The sequence below is a fragment of the Calypte anna genome, chromosome Z (assembly GCF_003957555.1).
Source record: "Calypte anna isolate BGI_N300 chromosome Z, bCalAnn1_v1.p, whole genome shotgun sequence".
NCBI lineage: Eukaryota > Metazoa > Chordata > Aves > Apodiformes > Trochilidae > Calypte > Calypte anna.
The window spans coordinates 40524950-40548252 of record NC_044274.1 but is presented as its reverse complement, the minus strand read 5'-3'; the positions used below and the strand labels follow the sequence as shown (position 1 = coordinate 40548252).

The 23303-nt window shown below is 38.6% G+C and overlaps 1 protein-coding gene across 1 annotated transcript in view; it reads right to left on the bottom strand.

Annotated features, from left to right (window-relative positions):
* The window catches only part of SLC24A2 (solute carrier family 24 member 2), a 101702-nt gene extending 84340 nt beyond the window's left edge, over window positions 1-17362 (bottom strand). The window contains exons 1-2 of the mRNA XM_030467231.1: window positions 17297-17362; window positions 14260-15357 (exon numbers count right to left, since the gene is read on the bottom strand). Coding sequence (XP_030323091.1) covers window positions 14260-15195 — 936 coding nt within the window. The 5' untranslated portion in view covers window positions 15196-15357; window positions 17297-17362. The remainder of the gene's footprint in view (window positions 1-14259; window positions 15358-17296) is intronic.
* Window positions 17363-23303: the final 5941 nt, after the last annotated feature.

Here is a 23303-nt window from a genome sequence, read left to right as displayed (position 1 = left end):
AAAATAATGTGCTGTAAGTGATGGCCCAGATTAATTTTTCCCAAATTAAGGAGAGGATTAATCCTCACACTAATGATCTACGTCTCATTTTTAGAATGTCCATTTCCCAGTAGTGATCACAGAAGTAACATGAGGAGACTGTATTCACAGCAGCACAGCTAAACCAGATGAATCTGGGGAAAAGAACTGCATTTTGCCATTGTCGAGGTCTTGAGCTTCTCATTGGCAACTAGATCAACTAGATCTGAAAATAAGTCTGCCTTTTTATTTTTGCACAGTAGTTTTCAGTAGGAAGACAAAGTTATATACATAGAAGGGAACTCTTCCACTGTGTCACTCACAAAAATGTGCCTGTATGGAACTGTAGGGCAGTAGTTTTTCCTGTGTTCACAAAGTAATAAACTGACTTCACCTGTAATGTGTTTTTCTGTCAAAGAGCTGGACCCCTAAAAATGATGCAGGCAGCATTGGTTTCTAGGAATGACAAAAGATAGCCTGTAGCTATCTACTTGTGAGAACTTCAGATGCAGAACCTGGTGGGGCAAAAATTTGTCAGCCTCTTCCTGTTCAGATACTCAGATAAAAAAGTTAGTCTTTCTCTAATAATGTGGATTAATCAAGAAATCATCAAGGGCCCAACGTATTTGCAAGTATAGTTAATCGATTTCATATTCAAGCTTGCTTTTTAGATATTCACATAACAGCCTCAAATACATACATTTTGAAGAGCAAATATGAGTATTAAGTTATTCAGAACCTAGTATTCATAACACTATCCAAACATACAGTTAAAAATTTATTTTTGTTTATCATTTTACAACTTCACCCTCACCAAAGTAAATAAGGGAGAAAGTAAATAAATAACGGAGAAAGACTACAAAGGTCCATCTCCTGTTCAAGTAGCTACCTTTAAAACACATCTAAGATATTATTTTACATGTTATTCTAAAAGACAGTGTAACTCTAAAACTTAAATATATATTTATTATTTCAGTACAGTATAAGAAGACAACATGCACATTAATTTGTCAGTTTCAATTATGCATATGACTATAAGGTCAAACTCAGGGCATTCCTCTTAACAGTATTTGATTTCTCAAAATGTATACTCATTTCCCCAAATACTACTCTTAGCTACTAATAAGTCTGCTTTAAAATTTTTCTGTTTTGTGCAGTTCTGTAGTGTTGTCATCTTACTTCAAAACTAATGTAGGAGACTGAGGTGGAGAAAACTCCTCATCTTGTGGTTTTGTCACATAAAGGCTAGACTATTATGGGCCCACCATATTGTAATTGCTTTGAGATTTATCAATAATCCAAAAACTACCCACATGACAGGACTAATCAGGCTGTGAAACACTGAGTGCCCTTTCCCAGTTTAAGTCCAAGGTCACAGAAAGCTGATAAAGCCCGTTTTGCTCTCTCTGAGCCCCAAAGAAATTGCTTTCCTTGTTTGCTAGGGGTGATTTAATACTCAAAGAGAACAGGTCAGAGGCTTGGAATTATACAGTGGCACAGAGAGACCAGAGAAGCAGCAAGATCATAATTCTCCATGTCATGACTTTCAGGCTTAATTTCACTTTTAACAAAATCAACACCAAAACTTCTAATCAACTTTGGCTCTACCTTATAGTCAGTGTAGCCCTTCCCCTCACAAAAACACAGGAAAGAATTCTTGGACTTACAAAAATCTACACCTACAGGTTTGTTCAAGTCCAGCTTCACTTTCCCCCTACTTATTCTCCTAATATTTTTAAGAAGGCACAATAATGTTAATTATGGGGAAAATTCTTAAGCAGGAAATCTATTAACATCTAACACTTTGGCAAAAATGGCTACCAACAAGAAGATGCTTATCAGGATGCTTCAAAAACAGCATGCCACTAAATGAGAGCCTCGCATATGGTATTTGGTTTATTGCTACTTTCCACCAAACCTCACTGTAGCTACCACCTTTCTCTCAGATGCCACATGCTCTGCCTTGCCTCAAGACCACTTTGCAGTTAATATGCTGGCCAATGCTTTTCCTGCACCCAGTAATCCAATCAAGCAAGCAGAAATAAACCATCCCACAGGACACTAAAACGTTCTCCAAGGCCTGAAAGCCACGGGTTTCTAAGAAGATTAAATGAAAGAGAGAGCCACATCTCAACCCATAAATCCAAAACTAAAGCATGAGTTTGCAATTCAGTCCTTGCCTGTTACTGAGCCTACTGGTGTTATTTTCAGATGAGAGTCTGCATTTCTTTGTGCATGTCCATGTGCAAGATTACAAATCAATATTCATTTCCCATGCTGCCCTAACATGGGAGAGGAGGCTACATGTTCTTTTGGAGGCTAAATATACATACCATATATTACATTCTAGATACTTTTACGGAATTGCTTGCGAACAAACAATGGAAAAAGATGTTATCCAATAAGTCCTTTCAACACTAATATAGTTTTAAATACTGGTTTTCAATATTGATATTTGCAAATAATTAATAATATATTCATAAATGTATATGTTAATGTATTTGCAAATAATTAGGGAATGAGGCTGGCTACTTTTAAGTCCCTTTGCATAAGATAGCTTGTGTTTTCCGGGTAGATACTTTAAGTTAAAAAATAAGAAAATTTCAATTCACATTCCAATTCACCACAGTCTCTTGCTTATGTAACAAGTTCCAGTTACTGTAATTCCAGCTGTCCACCTTTCTGAATATGAAATGGCCTTTTCTCCACATGAAATGCCATGTAGTAAAAAAAATACTGCCCTGGGCCATTCCCCCAAGACAGTCAGGTTCTGATTACTTCACTGCAAAGTGAGAAATTATCCCTCAGTAGTGATGTGGACCTCCCATTTCCATCTCTATAGAGGCACAGAACAGCAGGAATTACTAACATGCTATATTAAGGTATAATAAAATATGTCAATAGCTCAGTACGTCATGTCCCCAGCCTCAGGCAGGAGTGATTTTTTGCTTGGAAGGAGTCCAAATTTACAGCAAACACACAGACATCTTTCTCTGAACAGCTAATCTGGAAAGAAACTAAGAGAAAAGTGCTGCTCAGAAATTTTAAATATTTTAATAAGTCTTATGGAAATAGGTTATTAGGCAGAAGAGAGGTGAAATGATGTGGGAAGCATGCAAATTAACTTCCTATGATCTGCACTGTATCTGACATATGACTTTTTATGGCCTACATGGCACCTCTCAGACTCAGGATTACGTGTGCATGCATACATGTGTATACATAGGTGTGCCCATACATATGCAAATAAATAGTAAATGGCTATAGTAAAAGTCCTTCAATAAGGACTGAAAAGGCGACAATTAAAAGTTTACAAAATCATTTCAATGTATTATGGAGAGTGAGATTCTGAGCAAGTAGCAATTTTACCTCAGAAACCAAACACAACAATCCATGATTAGAGGACTTTTGCCTTTTTTTTTTTTTTTTTCTTTTGAGAGGAGACTCATACATTCTCTCTGTGGCTTCTGGAGAGAATCTAGCATTGCTATGCCTGCTGCAAAGGTACATATGGATCAAAAACTCATCCTGAACTGGAGATCTTAACTATTTTTCATGGGTTTCAGTAAGGTAAGGATATAGTAACCACCTCTTAATCCAAACTTTGCAAAGTATTTCATAGTTATTTACATCTGTCCACCCAAGATGAACCCTTTAAACAGGACATGCCTCCGGAACTCTGAAACATTCCAATTAAAACAAAGTGTAGCAAATACATACGAGAAATACTAAGAGAAAAGCAGAAAACAGGAAATAATTAAATGGCAATAAAATTTAACAGAAAAGAAAATAGCTGCTGGGTGGCACAACGCTTTTATATTGCTTCCAATGACTGCTTTAAAAATGCATAAACAAGAACATAAATGCTATTTCTAACTTCCCCCACCCCTGGACAAAGCAATTTCTGAAGTTCCAAAACCTGGGGGTTTTCCACTCAGACGTATAATTGCCATAAATTTTAGCTAAATGATAAGCTGCCAATTGTGCTTGGTAGCAACAAAAAGGGATTTAATTAGCAATCCGATAAAAGCTTGCACCACAAATTAAACAACAAATTGAATGTCTGATTCATCTCTAAAGAGGGTCTCATCCTTTAGCCTTACAAACCTGGCAAAATTTAACCTTCTCCCTCAGGCTAAAGCCTACATGACCAGAGAGGTCTCAAACGATGCCCTGAAGGTCACCAAACACAGGCTGTGACAGCAGACAGGCCTTCTCCTTGGTGCTGCATATTCGATAGAGATCTCTTACAGCAATGTGAGAGGGTGAAAAGTTTACGCAGGCTGGTTATGCAATAAATGTCACTGGCATTACCACTGACTTTAGACTAGACTGCCAGCAGTAAGCAGTTAAGAGGTGATAAAGCAGGATTAAATCCTGAGGAAAATTTATGATTAATTTTTCCCTGTGGTAGGCAGTACAAATTCCCAGCTATCTTTTATTGTTTGTCTCAGACAAGAAATTACTTAGCACCAATCTATTCTTCCCCAAAGTGTAGCACCACACAATAGTGTTAATATGATTGCACACACACTTTTAAGCCTGTTCTCACACTCTCACCTTAGAAGGCACCTAAGATCATTGCTATTTATGGGTATTCCTATAAATGAATACAACTTCAGTGATACAGAGGACAGTGGAATAGTAATGGAGTACTGCAAAACACAATAACTGAGCAGTACCTTTTGAAACTGCTCTGATGAAATTGCATCTGACAGGGACAGTAAAATTACCCAAAGTGACCCACTGTCATCTGAGGCAGAGCAGTAGTTACACCACTTGATAAAGCTGCTTTGGAGGCAACGTGAGCTCTGAACCCTCCACCTGCCACAGGAACAAGTACATGAGCAACACTCTCATTACTCCCCCAAGACATGGGGCTCAACTCTACTACCAGCAAGGCAATGGCTGTTTTTCCAGGACTGCATTTTTTTAGATCTCACTCTTTTAAAACAGGGACACATGAAAGCAAACGAAACACCAGTGGCAGCAAATAGCAATGGTATTTCCTCTAAGTTACAGGTATTGCCTACCTGTTCTGCCTGAACAGTTTTCAGCTTGCCTGCAACAGTTACCTGTATTGAGCAATACAACTGCAATAAATCACACACATCAAAACTAAACTAAACCAAACCTAAACCACCTGATCTTCCTGTTTTTCCAGAAAACCAAAATAGAGCACTAATACTACCATTTTGCCTTAGTCCTATTATACAAAATAGGCTGCCTTTTACTGGATGCATCATTGACTGAAACTTGGAAAGATCTATTCCTAGAAAAAACCTGTTTCTTTAAATTAACTCCTCGACATCTATGTGTAATAAATAATCAACAGCTCAGTGGCAGCTCAGATGATGGGAAAAAGACTGATGATATGCTAACTATAGACAAAGATAAGCTTATAGCAGTGTACATAAAAATCATATACATGATGAATCACATTCTTCTTACCAGGTACTCTGAAGGGCATTTATCTTTTTCCACCATAAGCCAGAAGGAACTGATTTCATCCAGTTGTCTAAACAGCTAGTGTTACGAAGACCAGATTATCATCTCCCGCTGCTTTAGTATGGAAATTAGTAATAGTTACAACCTTTATGTCTGTGTTAGAACAATAGAGAGTCAAGAGCATGATGTAAGAAGGAATTCTCTTTGACAGCCCAAACTTCCAGGATTTTGAAACGCACAACTAAGTATTACTAATGTGAGTGGTTTGTACAGCTAGATGAAGATTTTCAAGAGAAGTACTTTATGAGGGATTTTGGATTGAAATCACAAAGCCAGTCACCTGTTTTCTAAACCACCTATATCTCATAATATGAGGTGTAATAATTGATCTGTTTATAATAAATACACTACAATTATCTGATTTTGCTCTATTTTACCATTTTAGATGCTGTAAAGGTGCCAGTCTTAAGAAAGAATTTGAATCTCTAGTTTGTGCCACTAGCATACTTACTGGTGCACAGATTAATGGAGCCAGCCATTAGGTTACACAATAAAAAGTGATATTTAAGCAAGAACTGTCTGAAATACAACAGGACATGGCTAATCTAGATTAAGGTAAAGGGACATCATGCTTTACTCTTTAGAATTAGTAACACCACACTAGTCATAGTTTTCAGGTTAGGAAAAACATTGTAGATGACTGGGGAGAAATTAAGAACTCATTATTTATATTGAAGTTTATTTTTTATATATCAAAAAAGGCTGTTAAATAGATAAGGGACGTCTTAATTGTTTTAGATACTGTTTATGTTCACTTCCAATACATCCTTCCATGTGAGCTCTACAGCATGTATTAAACACTTCTACTACTCATCCCAGAGAGTTCTTTAAAGTGTAAACTTCCAGGCTTCCTTTGCTTCCACACTTCCTTCTTTTTTTTTTTTTTTTTTTTTTTTTTCTGTCTAAAATGAGAAATGAGATCTCTAAAATGAGATTTTGAATTTTGGTCAAAGGGACCAAGGGAAGCTATTTTAATTTTGAACTACTAAATTGATTGCTTTTTGCCTGAAAGCCTTAACTGGTTTTGTATGTTTGTTGCCTGGGGATAAAAGTTTAATTAATTACAAAATCCCACACCATACATACCTTACACCCTATTTATAAGATTTACAAATATCCAACCAAAAGCAACAGAGAAGAGGAACCAAGACTGTCCACTTTACATTTAGTCCTTTCAAAACCTTTCTACCCAGGTGGTCTCTAATTTGTGTGATTAAAAAGCCTGGCTTTCAACAAGCATCAGCCAAGCATGGGCACATAGCTTATTTTTAAGGACTGTTCTGATCACCACTCTTCCATTTCTACATTGCTTTTGTTATTGGACTCTCTTCAGTATGAACATACTATCCATTATGCAGTAAGAAATTCAAATTTGTTATGATCTTATTCTACAGTTACAAAAGCAAAATTCCCAACTTCTTGGAAACAATTCCAGAAGGAGAAAGGACTGAAAAAGAGCAGTTTTCTGATGTTTACAGTTGGCAGAGGAACACTGATTTATGCTAATAAACCACCACATTACTAACAGAGCTGTAGCACTTAATCAAACAAAACTTTCTGGTATGCTGCCCTGGTGGTACAGTGCTGGCTAAGAAATATCACCACTCAGAAAAGCCAAGGCCACCCTAAAGTCAGCAGTGCCAATCACTGTACTGTGGTACCCTCAAGGCTGCAACAAGCACTGCACTTAGGGCAGCTACTACAACCCAGATCCCAAGCTTTACAAAATACAGGTACCTAAATCCACCTTTTAAAACAGGGTGTGAAGGACTCACTACTGCCTTTTAAAACAAGTAGGGGAGTCAGCTGGAACTTTCCATCAAAAACTTCTATATGATGAGTGGTGCACCAAGTAAAAGGAGCAGTGATTTTGGAAGATAATTATCACAGAATCATAGAATCATAGAATCCTAGGGGTTGGAAGGGACCTCGAAAGATCATCTAGTCCAACCCCCCCTGCCAGAGCAGGGCCACCTAGAGCACTTCGCATAGGAACGTGTCCAGGCGGGTTTTGAATGTCTCCAGTGAAGGAGACTCCACGACCCCCCTGGGCAGCCTGTTCCAGGGCTCTGTCACCCTTACAGTAAAAAAATTTTTTCGAATATTCAACTTGAACCTCCTATGCTCCAATTTACACCCATTACCCCTTGTCCTATCACTGGTCACCACTGAGAAAAGCCTAACTCCATCTCCCTGACACTCACCCCTTACATATTTGAAAACATTGATGAGGTCACCCCTCAGTCTCCTTTTCTGCAAACTAAAGAGACCCAGCTCCCTCAGCCTTTCCTCATAAGGGAGATGTTCCACTCCCTTAATCATCTTAGTAGCTCTGCACTGGACTCTTTCAAGCACTTCCCTGTCCTTCTTGAACTGAGGGGCCCAGAACTGGACACAATACTCCAGGTGCGGCCTCACCAATGCAGAATAGAGGGGGAGGAGAACCTCTCTTGACCTACTAACCACACCCTTTCTAATGCACCCCAGGATGCCATTGGCCTTCTTGGCCACAAGGGCACATTGCTGGCTCATGGTCATCTTCTTGTCAACCAGGACCCCCAGGTCTCTTTCACCTACACTGCTTTCCAGCAGGTCAGCCCCCAACCTATACTGGGACATCGTGTTGTTCTTCCCCAAATGCAAAACTCTACACTTCCCCTTGTTAAATTTCATCATGTTTATCCCTGCCCAACTCTCCAGCCTGTCTAAGTCTCTCGTAATTATATTAAAAAAATCAAGTACTCTCAACAGCAGAATCTGAAGAGCTTGTAAAAGCCATTGGATTTTGTTAAATACTAGTCTCAGAGGCAAATCTGGCAAACTAGGTTTGGAAAAAACGAAGAGAAATGTGGGTTAGATGGAAAAGCAGTACCCTGCTGCTCCACCTGGCTCTGGCATTTCTGAAAAAGCCTGGGTGAAAAACTACAGCATCTCAAGATCTCTGTTTAGAAGTGAAGCTCCTTCAAAGTTTAAGTACAGCCACACATACAACCACATTTTGAGGTCTGGTATACTGATTTTGGGACTGAAATTCCACCTGCACTATCCTGTTGCTTCCACAGCCTATTGAGGACCCAGACCAAGGTACCCAAAACTGAGTTTACAGACTTTGTGACTGTGTATTCCTCATTGTACAGCTTCTATCACAACAAATATAATCATGTCTGGAATATTGCTGAAATACTACATGGTGAACATTTGCCAACACAGCTGGTTTTGTGCAGCAGAAATATAATCTGTCTTCTTTTTAATTGCTCGTGGGTTTTATTTTTAAATATATTGATGGATATTTCGTCCCTCTATTAATTAACTAATTAACTGCACTGCCTTTAATTAACTAATTAAAGGTGGTGCAGCTTTAGTCTTCCTTTTCCCAGCATAACAAGCAAGGCTGACCTAATAAATCTTAGTGGATGGACATTACTTAAAAGCATTTAACCTATTCAACATTTCCATGCTGTCACTTTCTGCTCATTACCAGGGTACATACATACAAACACAAAAGACTCCAGCTGTGAAGCCCACTATACTAATAGCTTTTTATTCAATAAATGTCTGAGAGACACTAAATAAACTGAGAATAGTATCCATTTCACTGTACTAATGGTTGTATATGTAACGTATCAGCCTTTAGGTTTGTCAAAAATAGCCCTAAACTGAATCAACAATCCTAAATACTTGGAACCCCAACTAACAGTTACTGCTACTGGAGTAACACTGAAGTAACACAGTTTTTTGAGACCTTGAGATTTTGAAACTGTTCAGGAATTAATTGACAATTACAAGCTCAGACCTTCAGCAAATTCGATTTTTCCCTGTATGCTTGCAGGTAAATTGTGTTTTTTCTTAAATAAGCACATGTTAGGTTACACATTATGACAGGGGCTATACATGTGCAGTGTTAATACAGCCACCAAGTAGGTAAGTAGCTAAAAATCTTTTTAGCAACCTCTCCTTTAGAATGCAAATACTGCCATTAAATACCATGTGGCAACATTGGAGATCAATACAGATCTTAAAATAGCACACACACTATTTAGGTTTCTGAAGACAACACAAGTGGCAATAAAATAATGTTAAACTATGCCTTTTTTATAAAAATAGCTCATTTTCCAAATGCAGTTCTCTGTAAATGCAGAAAATCTGTAAGTCTTGTATAGACCATAAGCTATTTATCTAAAACAGCATTGCCAGTGAAACAGATGTCATTGCACAATATCCCTATGCCACCCACATTTTGTTGTCCTAGTTGCCAGGAGAACTGCTTTAAGTTATTTACTGAGAGATCAGATGCAAGTATTTCTGCCGTGATCTCCATTCACCTTTAAAGAAAAAAAGTACCTGAGAAATGAAATGTCATTTCACATGATGTTTTGCCATGATCTAATCTGTTCAGCATACCTTCACCATACAGACTACCATGGAAAAATTGAAATCTTAACAGAAGGTCAAAAAAGTCTTACTTTTAAAAACTTTGGACATCAGCTTTTCCCATTTGCCTCTTCCTGTCAACTTCAAGCTCCTTTTTTGAAACATCTTAACTAAGGAGGATGTAGAATAAATATCAAAATTTCCTTCCTAATTCTAAAAAATAATCTGTTTTTTGCAGGGTAACTACATAAAAGCTAAAACCCAAGGCACAGAATAAGTTTGGCTGGAAGGGTCTTTTGGAGTTATCTGGTGGTGGGATGACGCTACCTCCTGTACAGTCCATTCAGGGCAGACCACAAGCTTCAGTCCCTTGTCAGGGACCCATCTTGGTCAGCATATTTCATATGCTGCCCTAAATTGTAGAAGCTGGCCATCTATTTTTTTAACCTGCTTCTAATGTTGTTGTGCTTTTTGACCTTTCTTCCTTTTTTCCATCCTTTTCATAGTTATCTTGAGTTCATCAGTATCATGCTTCCGTCAGGGTGAGACGGGACATAGTTCACACAGGACCTTGCTGATGCACTTCAAGCTATAAATTCCCAAAGCCTGCAGTCAGTTCCCATCGGTGTGACCAAAGTGTTACCAAAATTCAAGTTAACAGTTTCTCTGAACGTGTGCCTGTTAAGAGCCCAGACCATGTTTGTTTGAAACCTTTGAAGGAAAACAGTGAGCAAAATTACATTCTCACAGAGTTCTGTCTGAATTCACATTTGTAGAAGTAACTGACACTCCAAAAAAACTGACCAGAAAAAGCAGCTAAGTTTGAACATTCATAGATTTCTAGTATAAAAAAAAGTGGTTTAATTCCCAAAAACAGTGAAGGAAGAAAGAATTCTAATAGACATCTAGAGATACATACACATTCTAGCAACTCGATTAATGCATCTAGAGCAAATGACAGCTAACCAGAAAAATAATTTCCTATCTGAAGCCTTTTTTTCCATGGGAAATACTGTCCTTCATGAAAATGTAAATGTTCTTCAAACTTTAAAGGTGAGTAATAAAAAAGTACCAAAATCAACATAAAAGTATATTTTAGTATCTCAGAGGCTTTCAATCTGATCAGATTTTTTACTCTTTGATACTTGTTTGCTAATAAGCCACCTAACCCTTCAACTATCCAGCTTTATGATACCTTATTTAGATCACTCAACTCTGTTGAGCTGCTTTCGGATTACAACACAAAGTCTTAAAGATAAATACAGCGGGCACATTTTTTTAACAGAACATTTGCCAGTTTGGCAACAGCAGAATCAACAACACATAGGCAGAGGTAGTAGTGGTTAGAGTGAAAAAAAAAAAAAAAGTTCTATACACTCCTGAAATAAAATTCTTTGAAGACACCCTAAAACCTAATTATTCCAGAGAGCTGCCTAGCAAATTTCTGCCTCAATGAGGAAAAAAAAAAAAAGAGTGAAAAAGTTTCCTCTAGAAACAACTGAGATAAATTTAGAATATCAAATGCAGAATCTGTTATTACCAAAGACTTTGTTTTGCAAAAGTTTCCTCTAGAAACAACCAAGATCACAAATTCTGCATTTGATATACTAAATTTATTACAAAAGATTATGTTTTGCATTGACATAGCACTCTCTCAGCAACTGGAAGCAATCTAGGCTAACAGCTAGCACTGTGGAAACAAAGCATCCTTTCCCAGCAAAGCCAAGACTCAGTTCTGCGATACTGCAATCCCCACTGGTTAGGAAATAACCACCCGTGTGCAGTGCACTCACTGCGAGGCACCAGATACCAGGCTACAAAAAACATTTTATCCTTTGATTTAGGCAATGACTTTCAAGCTGAGAGTGCTAAGCATTTTTATAAGGCTCATGACTATATAGCATAGTTTGTAGGGTTTTTAAATAGTGTTATTATTATTATTATTTTAATTTAAAAAGCAACAAAACCGATTAACTAATAACAGTAAATGAACACATAAGTTCAATGAGATTCTTTCCAAATAACATGATCTCTGACATCCTTGCTATCAAAAAATTAGTTTTATGATAACTGATAGATGCTGTTCAATGGGATAGTTAGATTTCTCATAATGAATGATAATGTCATATTCATGAATATTCAAAGATAAAAATTACAGCATGGGTCATTAGAAGAAATACATAGTCTGATACCTTCCGGAGCTATTTTTCACCAGGAAGCAGAAAATACACATTAGCTAAATGCAACAAAATCACAGCATCTCTCTCACTCTCTCCTATCCCTCAATAATTTATGAATATATAATTTTATCATTTTAATTAACTTTAAATTAATTAATGAAAAATATCTTGAAATACCCATGAAACACGCAAAACTCGAGTTTGCAGGAAAAGTAGCCAGTTTTCTATTTTTTTTCATCTCCAAGTTCTGTGCACCTATAATAGAACAGACCCTAAGAAAAAATTAATTAATATATCAAAACAATAGATGAGTGCTTGTAAAGGTGTCCATCTAGCTTACATTCAACAAGTATCAAGCCCATCCATAATACATTCAACATTTATTATGTTCAATGTGGCTCACAGATCGTTTATTCTTCTCTCCAGTTGAAAATGAGTGCTTACCATAGTATTCAACTACTCTACCTCACCCTATAGACCTGACAACCCAACACAATTGCTTTTCATACTGACTGTTGTTTAAGACCAGTTATAGGTTCACATCTCCTTCAAATGCAGTTTATGGAGAGATGAAGATGCAGTAAACAGTTGCTTGATATACCACAGTCTCCTATCCTTACACACTTTATAGCACAAGCTGTACCTACAGTGCCCTGTGAAACATGACATGATTTGGAAAAACACTAACATAGTTCAAGAATCCCTTCATACATTATGGCAAATATTTTGTTTGTGCTGTCCCTTCTTTTCATTTTCTTACAAAATCCCAGTTAGGCATTTTGAGAAAGATGAAGATGGGCACACTGCTTTGGGAAAAAGAATGGAACAAAAAGGAAAATATAAAATTACAAATGAGTGTATATGTATTAAACTTGGTTAGAAAATATTAGTTAAACAAAACCAAAAAACTACCCAAGCCCAAACAAACAAAAACAAGCAAAACCCAAAACAACAACAACAACAACTTAAAAAAAAAAAACAAAACAAAACTCAAGCAAAAAACCAGAATGTTCTGGTTTCCTTCCCAGTGGACTTTTTCATAGCTTGTCCTAAAACTGAAAGCACTTTTTTGCACTCCTAAAATACCAACTTCTCCCTTCAGAGATGGCAAATAGGCAGAATCAGTTTTCTGTGACTCACAGGCAGGTACCTGGTCTCTGTAGTTTTATGTGCTTCATCTCTACATTCTCATGTCTATCTGCCTGTTCACTTGTACCAGTGGATCCTGTCTCTTATGAACCACCCGTACAGGGCTGTTAAGCAAAAGAAACAAAACAGTGAACTGTTCCCTGACACTCTGAGTACTTACTGGATAATAAAACTTACCTGATGAATAACCCTATTGTCATTTAAAACCACACACTTTAATTTTGGTGTTAAACATCCAGTTAGCATACTGCTACCTACATAAGTACTTATGGGTTCAACTTCTTAAGTCCCTTAAATGTAGCCTGCTTTAAGAAGAGAGCTGTTTAAAAGATGATAGTAATTCTTGAAGACCCACCAAGCCATCATGCATAAATTCTCCACTTGTAGCCAGATATTAGGCCAAAAGCTAATTTGCTTAGTTGAAAATACAGAGAATGGGTAACCAGCCTGCTTAAACAGAGGGCCTCTGCCTTTTGCCATTGTAATGACTGCTTTTCCAGAGATTTTTTTCATGTAGTTGCCACTAACTACAACTGGAAGTTAATACCGTACATCAGCATCAGTAAATGAAAAACATACATAAAATTACCTTTGAATACTCTTCTGATTTACTTTTTTTGAGGAAGAAAGCACATTTGAAGTCTTTAAAAGCCAAATTTTGTCATGAGATCCTCCCCAGATATTGTTAGTGCTTAATCCAAAATCTTAGAGAAAAAATAGTAGCTATATCTCAGACCTCATCAATGTACCAACATGCTGAATAAAGGTTTATGCCTTTTTACTAGCATTTTGTCTTGCTTTCTGTGTGATCAGGATAATTTTAGAGTTAAAAGCTATTGATTTACAAGAAGACTGCCTTTTATTTTATATTTTTAATGCTATTGGACTGACCAAACAAAAAGACCTTTTAGCAAACCACAAAACTTTTTTATATTGCATAATGTGCTCTATTGGGATCCTTATGAGATGGGTAATATGTAAGGGCTCAGGACTTACAAGGACATTTTTACATGCTAATTTAAAAATGACCAACCTTGTCTTCAGCATCTGCTGTTGTTGCCTTCTCAACCTTGTTCCTGTTTAAAAATGTCTTCACCCATTCTTCTACTTGGACATTGAACTTCATGAAAGCCACGTAGCAAACATATGCTATCAGGAGTGTTACGCTTTCCCACCACATTATGAAGTTATCCAGAAAGAAGATTATGAGAAAGATCAAGTCAATGATGTAAAAGGACACATCTCGAAACAGTGGCCACCAGGTGAGGTTCAAGATCTCTTTAGAAAATAAAGCACACATTCCAATAACAAACAGGATATTGAACACAGCAGATCCCACTATTGTGCCAATGCCGACATTGCTGTGGGATATAAACACTCCTATTAAAGAAGTGAAGAGTTCTGGGGCTGACCCACCAGCAGCCATGAAGGTTGCCCCTGCGACATCATCAGATATGGCTAGTTTTTCAGTGATGACAGTCAAGGAAGGAACAAAGAACTCATCGCAGACTATGGCTAAGGCTACAAACATGTAAATCATTCCAATTACATGGAGGATCACTGCTCCATTTCTTCTCTCCTCAAGAGAGAAAAGGTCCTCAGGGTACTCTCCTTTGGCATGATCATCTGTTGCATTGCTGTGCTCAGCTTCATATTTCATAGAAGTGTGTTGGTCTGGACTGCCATTTTCATTCTGTTCAGTGATATCCAACAGAGTTCTTTGGTGCCCATGCACCATCTTTTGGCTACCTAGGTTGCTGGCCAAGGCCCTGCTACGTGGCTCCATCTTGAAAAAGGCACTCATCGAAAGAGAGAAAGTACTAATGGCCACTACACTGACAAGAAGCCCTATAATTCGTATCAGTCTCAGTTTTTTCCTAACATTCTGGTGCTGTCTGCAACTGAACAGCAGTTCCTCCAAACACCACTTCTCCAAGACACCAGTAACAGCGTTTTTCTGAAGATCCATTTTGTATTCTGTGTGAGATGCTGAAGCAGTCAGATGGATTGTTCCTTCATTTTTTTCTTCAGCTTTGAAGTCAGAGGTGTTCTAAGCGTTTTCCCAGAAACAAGTACTTTCACTCTTCATAGGAAGTACTCTCTTCATTCGCCTTAAGAGGACAAACAAGTACTGTTAGTAACAAAGAAACAGCATGTCATTAGAAGCTTCTAAGAAGCATTTTACACACTAGGTTAGTTTTTTAATTTAAAAGAGACTATTACCAACTGTAACACAACATACTAACAATAGCACAATTGCATCAGACGCAATAATGACGTATTTGTGTAGCAGTAACCCTGTGGATTGTCAATAGTCCAATCATTTATGCCTCCAAGCCACTGCACTGCTCAACTGCTAACAAAAAAAAAAAAACAAAACAAAACCCCCAAAACAAACAAACAAACAAACAAACCCACCCAACAAAACAACAACCCTAGTGGAGGGTGAAAACTGTCCCCAAATGTTGCACAACAATGAAGAAGCTCCTAGTTTAATGGGTATGCCAAATATTATTACCTTCTGTAATTACTTTCCACGATGATCATGTTGTAACCAAATCCCATATGCAGGGGCAGTAATGTATGAAAAAAGCAATCAAAGTGCTAACAAGCGTCTCATCAGACCTTTAGGCAGCTGAGTTGGTATTAATTGAAATGTAATGAATGCACAGAGCAACAGTCCTTGATGTCTAGGTTAAACACAACACGGCTGGAACAGGATCAAAATGAAGATCCAATACGTTCACCCTTTCTTCAGTTTCCCCACAAACTGACTGAAATTTACACAGAAAACTTAGCTAGGACACTAGTGTGGACTAACTAAGGCAAAATTTTCATTCACCTCTGGTTTTGCTTTGGTTTACGTTGCACGTTCAGCCAGAAACATAGGAAATTATTAACAATACCTACGTGGCAAGTATATTTTAGAATTGTTGGTCTTAAAGATCTTTATGAAATAGTTTGCATTCACACAAAAAGTGACTCTGAAGCAGATTAAATGGTGAGAAATCAAAATACCTGAGAAAGACTATTCCTGTATGCCAGAGCTGAGACTACTGGACCAACAGCACTTCTAAAACAGAAAAAACCACCCACTATATAATAACAGGTGCTATGGTTACTGAAGTTGAAGAATCCAGGTAGTGTAGAAATTAGTTACATAAACATTATGCTTAGCAAGTTGAGTTTTACATGGCAAAAAATACAAAATACTTTCAAAAGAGTACTTCTTATCACACTAAAAAATTACTGTTACTCCACTTATACAAGTCACTCGTAGTAACAACTGACTATTGAGCAGCCTACTAATCAGCAGAATATTGATTTTGTATCTGCAAACGCAGAATTCCCACTATTATATATAGCTATTTGCATCAAAGTTATTAAGGAATATGCAGTTTCTCCTGATCTTTGCGAACGGCTCCCATACTAAGAAGATGTCGTAGAGACACGCTCCATCTGCAAGACACGGCACCGCAGAGGAGATATTTTATTTTCCACCTCAGAGTTACTGCTCACCGGACCGCCACAAAACCAGTAAGCAGTAAAGCCAGCGGCGCGCCACACCAACACGGTCCGCAATTTTTAGGGGGGTTGTCCGGCCGCCCCGCACCGCTATCATCAATCACACGGATGTGAAACGGGGGACGCAGCCGGGCTGGGCTCTGCCCCGAAACTCAGCAGCAGACTGCCCCGACCACCCATTCCCCTGCGGAGTGCGGTCCCCGACACACCATCCCCCTTTGCGCAGCGTAGCCCCATCTTACTCGTCCCCCCGCGGAGATGCCGCAGAACCTCGCCTAACCCGACACACGTTAGCACCGCACCGCTCCGCGCCCCTGCGCGACGTACAAACTTTTCTTTCCCTCCGAGATGGAAGAGAGTCCAGCCTGGGAAAGTCTCCAAGCCGCGGAAAGCTGCGCAGACACTGACCGTCCGGCTCGGGGCACAGAGCACCCCTCAGGAGCCGGGTACCACCCATCGGGGCGGGAATTTGGGGAGGGGTGACTCCGCACCGCCGCAGCCCAACACTCCTCCCCTCTCTCCCCGCACAAGCAGGCGACGCTTACCCGGAGGTGCGCTGCGCATCGGCCCGCGGGCGCTCGGCAGGGCTGAGGGAAGGGGCATGGGCGGGCACCGCCACGGCCCCTTGCCTTGCCTTGCTGTGCCGTGTCGTGCCGTACCTTGCCGTGCCTTAGTTCGCTTCGTCGCGCTGTCTGCCGATCCTCACCGCACCGCCCCGCACCGCCCCGCGCAGGCGGAGCAGGCAGCGACCCACCCCCGCCCGCGGCCCTGCGAACGGCGGCACCCCACCCTCCCGGAGAGTTTGGTCGATGTTAGAGCAAGGGTGGGGAGGTTTTTTGGCTTTTTTCTTCTCCCCTTTGTCTTGGGTTAGCCGGTGCAGAACGACAGAAATAAAATTCGGCACTTCTAGCAAGACTTCTGACCTCGAGGAGGAGCACAGTTTTGAAAAGGAGAGGTCTTCTGCTCAAATTGTCCTTTATGCCAAGTGTTATCTGAAGGGAGGTCAGGTTATTAAAGAACAAGATGTTGCATTTTGGGTTTTGTTTTAAAGGCGGTGATGCGTTCACTGTAAAGTTACTAATCATTCATTTACTCATAAGCTGAAATCTCTTTGAGCTTCATTTCAGAGTTTCCACATAGAAAAACAGAAAACCCTAAATGCAGGTGAAGAAGGTAACTAGAACCTTTCTGTTTTGGTCTCCATATTTCAACATACCTTATTTTCCCAATAAATTGTGCTTTTTAAAGCTTTAAAAGTAACTGCTTCAAGATGCAAATACAAAGAAACTGTTACAATGCAGCTTTAACATAGCTAATTCCTGGTGCTGCTTCCAGTTGCTGCAGGTGCTGCTCTTTTGAAATACCACTTGCACTCCCTGGTCTTGATAGAAAAACCCATGGAGCAATCCGTAGATAAACTGAAGTAACCTAGTATAGGCAGGTCAACACCCCAGGAAGAGCCTTACAGGCTTAGGGCAGCTGGGAAAGACCTCTGTGTGGAAATCCTTGAAAAATGCAGAGCCCTGGGACAGTGACAGATCTGGGAAGAGGTCAGTAAGCAACTCACTAGCAATACTCTTCTTTCAAAGATATCCTTTTCTCATTCTGAAAAGGTTTCCTATAAACACTGAACAGTCACTCAGGGCTAAAGAATAAGTTTGATTTTAAAGATTTCTGCTTAATTCACTCTGAACTCTCATTTCATCACATGGCAAACAGAAAATAATGATTTCTTGGTGTTCCATAAACAATACAAAGGTACAGAAGTTCTTATTACGTGATAAACCATGGACATTGTAGGTGTCTTCTAAACTCTTATCAGGATACAATGTGAAAAAGTAAGGGTTGTCTGAGCAGGCCTGGTGCTCTATTTGTGTTTCCACAGCTGCGGTTTGTAGCACTTGGGCCATTTAGATTGCCTTGGCATTGTTTGGAAACCCTTACATTCTTCTAAGTAGATGGCAAAAACAGATACACCAAAATCCAACAGGCATCATAGAGACTATCTGGACATGTAAGAGGTGCAAGGTTCAGAAGGTATTTCTGAATCTGCTACAATTTCCAGAGAGAGAGCCATGTCTGACTCCCACATACAAAGTGCCCTTCAAACGCAGACTTTGCACAGGTGGTTTACATTTATTTCACATTACACATGGTGAGGTTCTCATTAGTGTCTGACAGCTGATAGAGCGTGCCTGTTGATTACCCAGACTTGCATTGTTCAGGCTCAGGATGGGGCTAAGAGACATGTGGAGACTGTTTTAACCATTCTTCTAGACCACCACATAGGTAAAAAATAGTTAAATTGCAGATTTACTGTCTGTATCCATATATGCAGCACAAAGATGAAGTGGCTGCACCTCAGAAATCCAGCCTGCATCTGGTACACAGTGTTGACACTTAAGCACACTTATGTTATATTGTGGCTTCTGTATTGTTGGCTTGCAGTCTCTGAGAAGTGGCCACTTGGAAATGATATCCAGAGGCTGTTGCCACAGCTTCACAAATGGCTAGAGGAAGGCTGGGATATGTATTTAGTACCCTAATGTCGATCAATTTCTGAAATAAAAGTGGAAGCAGGTGAGTTTTGAAAATGATCACAGGGAAAATGTATAGAAAATCCCATTTAATTATAATATCCCATATAATTATGTTACTTACAAAAACCAAATTTTATGTATCTGAAGTGTAACATCCATCTGTTTCTCAGTACTTGTAATGATTTTTCACCAGCAAAAACCATCTATTGTAAGCAAAGGACAAGAAAATCTGTAACAAGAATGATGTGGCTCACAGATGTGTATCTCTACCTAGCATAGAGTAGCATTTATTTAATTTAAGCATTTTGAATCAGATGACCTGTTTGTACATAAGTGCTGCATAATTATAATGATAGAGACAAAAAAGAGTATTTAAATTACTCTAAGAATGATAACTAACAATAACATAAGTTCCATATTTTTCTCACAACATTAAACATCAAAGTATATCCTGGCTAAATTCATAAAAATTATATTATTTCAATGAAACAGTCTGTGGCTTACTTCTGGTTCCACGTTTCTCTGCTTAAGTGAGGAGAGAAGAGACATCTGCTAAGTACTTGCATTCTGCATCTACACATTTTTGTATATGAATAGACTTCCATTTCTTACACGTGCTGAATATGTTTTTAATAGCTTATGTGTAGTTTCCTGCACAGGCTCCTGTGATGAGCCCTTTGAAATCATAAGGCACTTTTTATCATCACTTCCTATTTGCAGGAAGCTCCATTAACTAGAGACTCCACCCACCCCCCACAGACCCCCTCAAACCTTTTTTTTTTTTTTTTTTTTTTTTTTTTTTTTTTTTTTTTTTAGAGTATTGTTCTTTTGGTTCTTCTCTTGCTATTTCAACCCTTTGGGTAGCTAGAAACAAGCAGAGAAGTGTCTTGTGCAGGAGAGTGAAGGAGCCAAATGAAAAATCCTGGATGACAACATCTCTAAGTACCTCAGCAGTACCTTCTAAAGCTGGAAGATAAATCTGATGAGGAGGTTACCATGACTACAGAGGCGGCATATTTGAATGAAAATTGGTGTTAAGCTTTTAAATGCTAATTACATCTGGGAACAGGTGACATTTGAAATGTAAAATTGTTTCAACACTTTGCAATGTATAGCAAGTGAAAGAGGGTGAAAAAGATGACAACACAGAGTTAAATCAAAACACTGATATAAATTCTGTTAAATCATTTACTTGTTTGTACTAATATGGGCAGTGTCTAATGGGCAAAACCTGTTTATACTATGTAAGTAGTACATTCTTGAGGAATATATTGAGCAAAATTAAACAGATTTCTTCAAATTAACAACAAGAACAACTTTCTAGCAACCTGCACTACAGAGGTCATCAAAAGATAATATTCAGAAACTACTTTAAATTCTCAATGACAGATCTTTCAGGTACCTGAAGTTACAGTCCAGGTACCTGAAGTACACTCCATATATTGGGGAATTAGAGCTGAACTCATGTACAATGGTAAAGAAGCCCTCCCTAGACAAAAAAAACTAAGTTAAAATGCCATGTGGACCTGCATAACTATTGCAATTTGCTGTCACAGCAACAGCTTAGCTGTAGAAGGTACAAAAGACATACTTTATCTTCAGCTGTAAGGACTGGCTTATCATTAAATCTCAAAGATCATGTGATATTTCTGTTTCACTTGCAGTGAGCTAAGTTTTGCTTGCTAACACAAGCCTTTGGAAAAAAGTATTAGTACTGTTACAGTATGTCATCATGTAGAGAAACATTGTCAACCAGGTGCCTTGAGTTGCCAAAGAGTGGGTGTGAGTCCACCTGTGCCTGATTAGGACAGGCCCCTATTGGGCATGAGCAAGACCAGGGGGCCAATAAAGGTGGGACACACACCCACTCACTGGCAACTCAAGGCACCTGGTTTATCTTGTTTCTCTACATCATCATCACTTGTAATGCAAATTTACATTTTTTAACAAATGACTAACTTGAAAAGCTTTGGGAGTTTTTGATGGGGGTTTTTTGTTGTTTTTTAATGCACAAGATGGGAAATCTGAGAGCTTTACCTGTGTTCTGCATAGTTACAGTAAATATTGCAAATGTCTTTATTAAGGGGGCTAAAGCTAACGTCTTTTTTTTTTTCTTTCTTTCTTTGCTTTTTTTTTATTTTATTCCACTTTTTGTTAGTGAACGCAGTGATAGGGAAATATAAATTGAGTATGCATTTAAAGATAAATCTTCCCTGGCCTATTAGGAAGAATATTTTTGCCAAAAGTGTTGTCAGGCACTGGAACAGGCTGCCCATGAAAGTGGTGGAGTCACTGTCCCTGGAGGCATTTGAAAAGTGAGTGTAGATGAGGTTCTTAGGGACATGGCTTAATGGTAGACTTAGGAGTAATAGGTTAATGGTTGGACTTGATGATCTTAAAGATGTTTTACAACTGAAGAAATTCTGTGATTCTAAAAGACAAAAGCTTATTTGTAATATTTTAAAAACACCAAATAACATGTTTTTATAATGTCATGTTTAAAATACTAATTAGATGTATGGCAACTGTGAATGTAATCATAACATGAGAATCTCATTCACTAAGAGTATAAATCTTCCTCCTCTTTTTCTAGGCCTAAGATGTCCCTATCAGGGCAGAGCCACTGCAGTCAGGCACCTAGCAATGTAACAGGAAAAAAATACAGTATGGGATATCATGATTGAAATCATGATATAGGTATTTTATACCTAGATGAATATTTTTACTTACAGGGTAATTGCACTTTCCAAAACCAGCAGCATAGAGTGGCACAACTTTCAGGTGTGATAATTTTTGCCTCAGAAGATACTTGTATCTAAGTGCTGTAATGTAACCCCAGAGAACTGCCCTAAAGTCAATGGGAGTGCTTATTTTGCTGTAATCTGTGGCCTACCAGTCTCATTTAGAAGAATACATGCAAGCTGGCAAGTCAGCAGGCTTAGGAACAATTGTTGGTTTCATGGATGAGCTCCAACATCCTTGCCAATTTCCCAGCAGTTTCAGGTATCACGTTGCTAGGAGCCTCAGCATGAAAATCTCAGCTCCTGTGACTTGCAACACTTAGGAGTGCCTCAGGGATAGAGGTTAACCTTGAAATTGTTGCTATACCATCACACAGTAATTACCTTTTTCTTCTTTTCTCTGTCCTTATGCTCAGCCTTCTTATACTGCTTGCACTTGATGAATTATAAACCATTTGTCTTTATCTCAGTAGTAATCTAGTTTTCAAGTAATCTTCTCCACCCTCATGGAATATAAATATCAGGTAAAAATTATCCTCAAATAATGAGATGTGAAATGATGAGAACTTATTAAATTAAATATTACAATCTCCTGATTGACTAATCATGCACAGGGCTAGTGTGCAGCAAATGCAGAATTAAAGAGGCAAAGATGACAAAAACATTTGAGAGCTGAGGTCAGTGCTGGCCCTTTGACATTTCCAATGAAAGAAAAGTCACAGAGTCATTTCCCTTTTACATTGTTAGGTCCTTACGTGCATAGTACTAATTAGTACTGCTCAATTAAATATTGCTGCACATATGCACTGTAAGCGCTTATCACATGCACTAAATCATGCCCATGTCAATAGACCAAAGAGTCCATCTATCAGCAGAGTTTCAAAATTTTCAATGGTTGCACTAGAGAATAGCTGACATATTTGGCTTTGTACTTAGTAGTCGTCACAGCACTGAGTCACGCTGTATTGAATTTTAGACTAAGATCAAAAGAGTGGTTTAAAGCAGCACCACAAAATTACTTCCATCAGCTGAAAAAACCCAGACCTTTCAAACTAATAAGAGAATCTGGAATCAGAACATAAAAGGAAAGCTGGAACCAAAATAAATGGGTGCTTTGAGAAGCTTTCAGAAGACAAGATACACAGGTTTTTTAAATGGAAGTCTGTCACAAAATAAATAATTCATGTACATGTAATCTTTCAGCATTCATTAAGGACTTGTTACTTTTTACACCCCAAGCCTAGCAAAATTCCCTCAGCTTAAAAATTTGT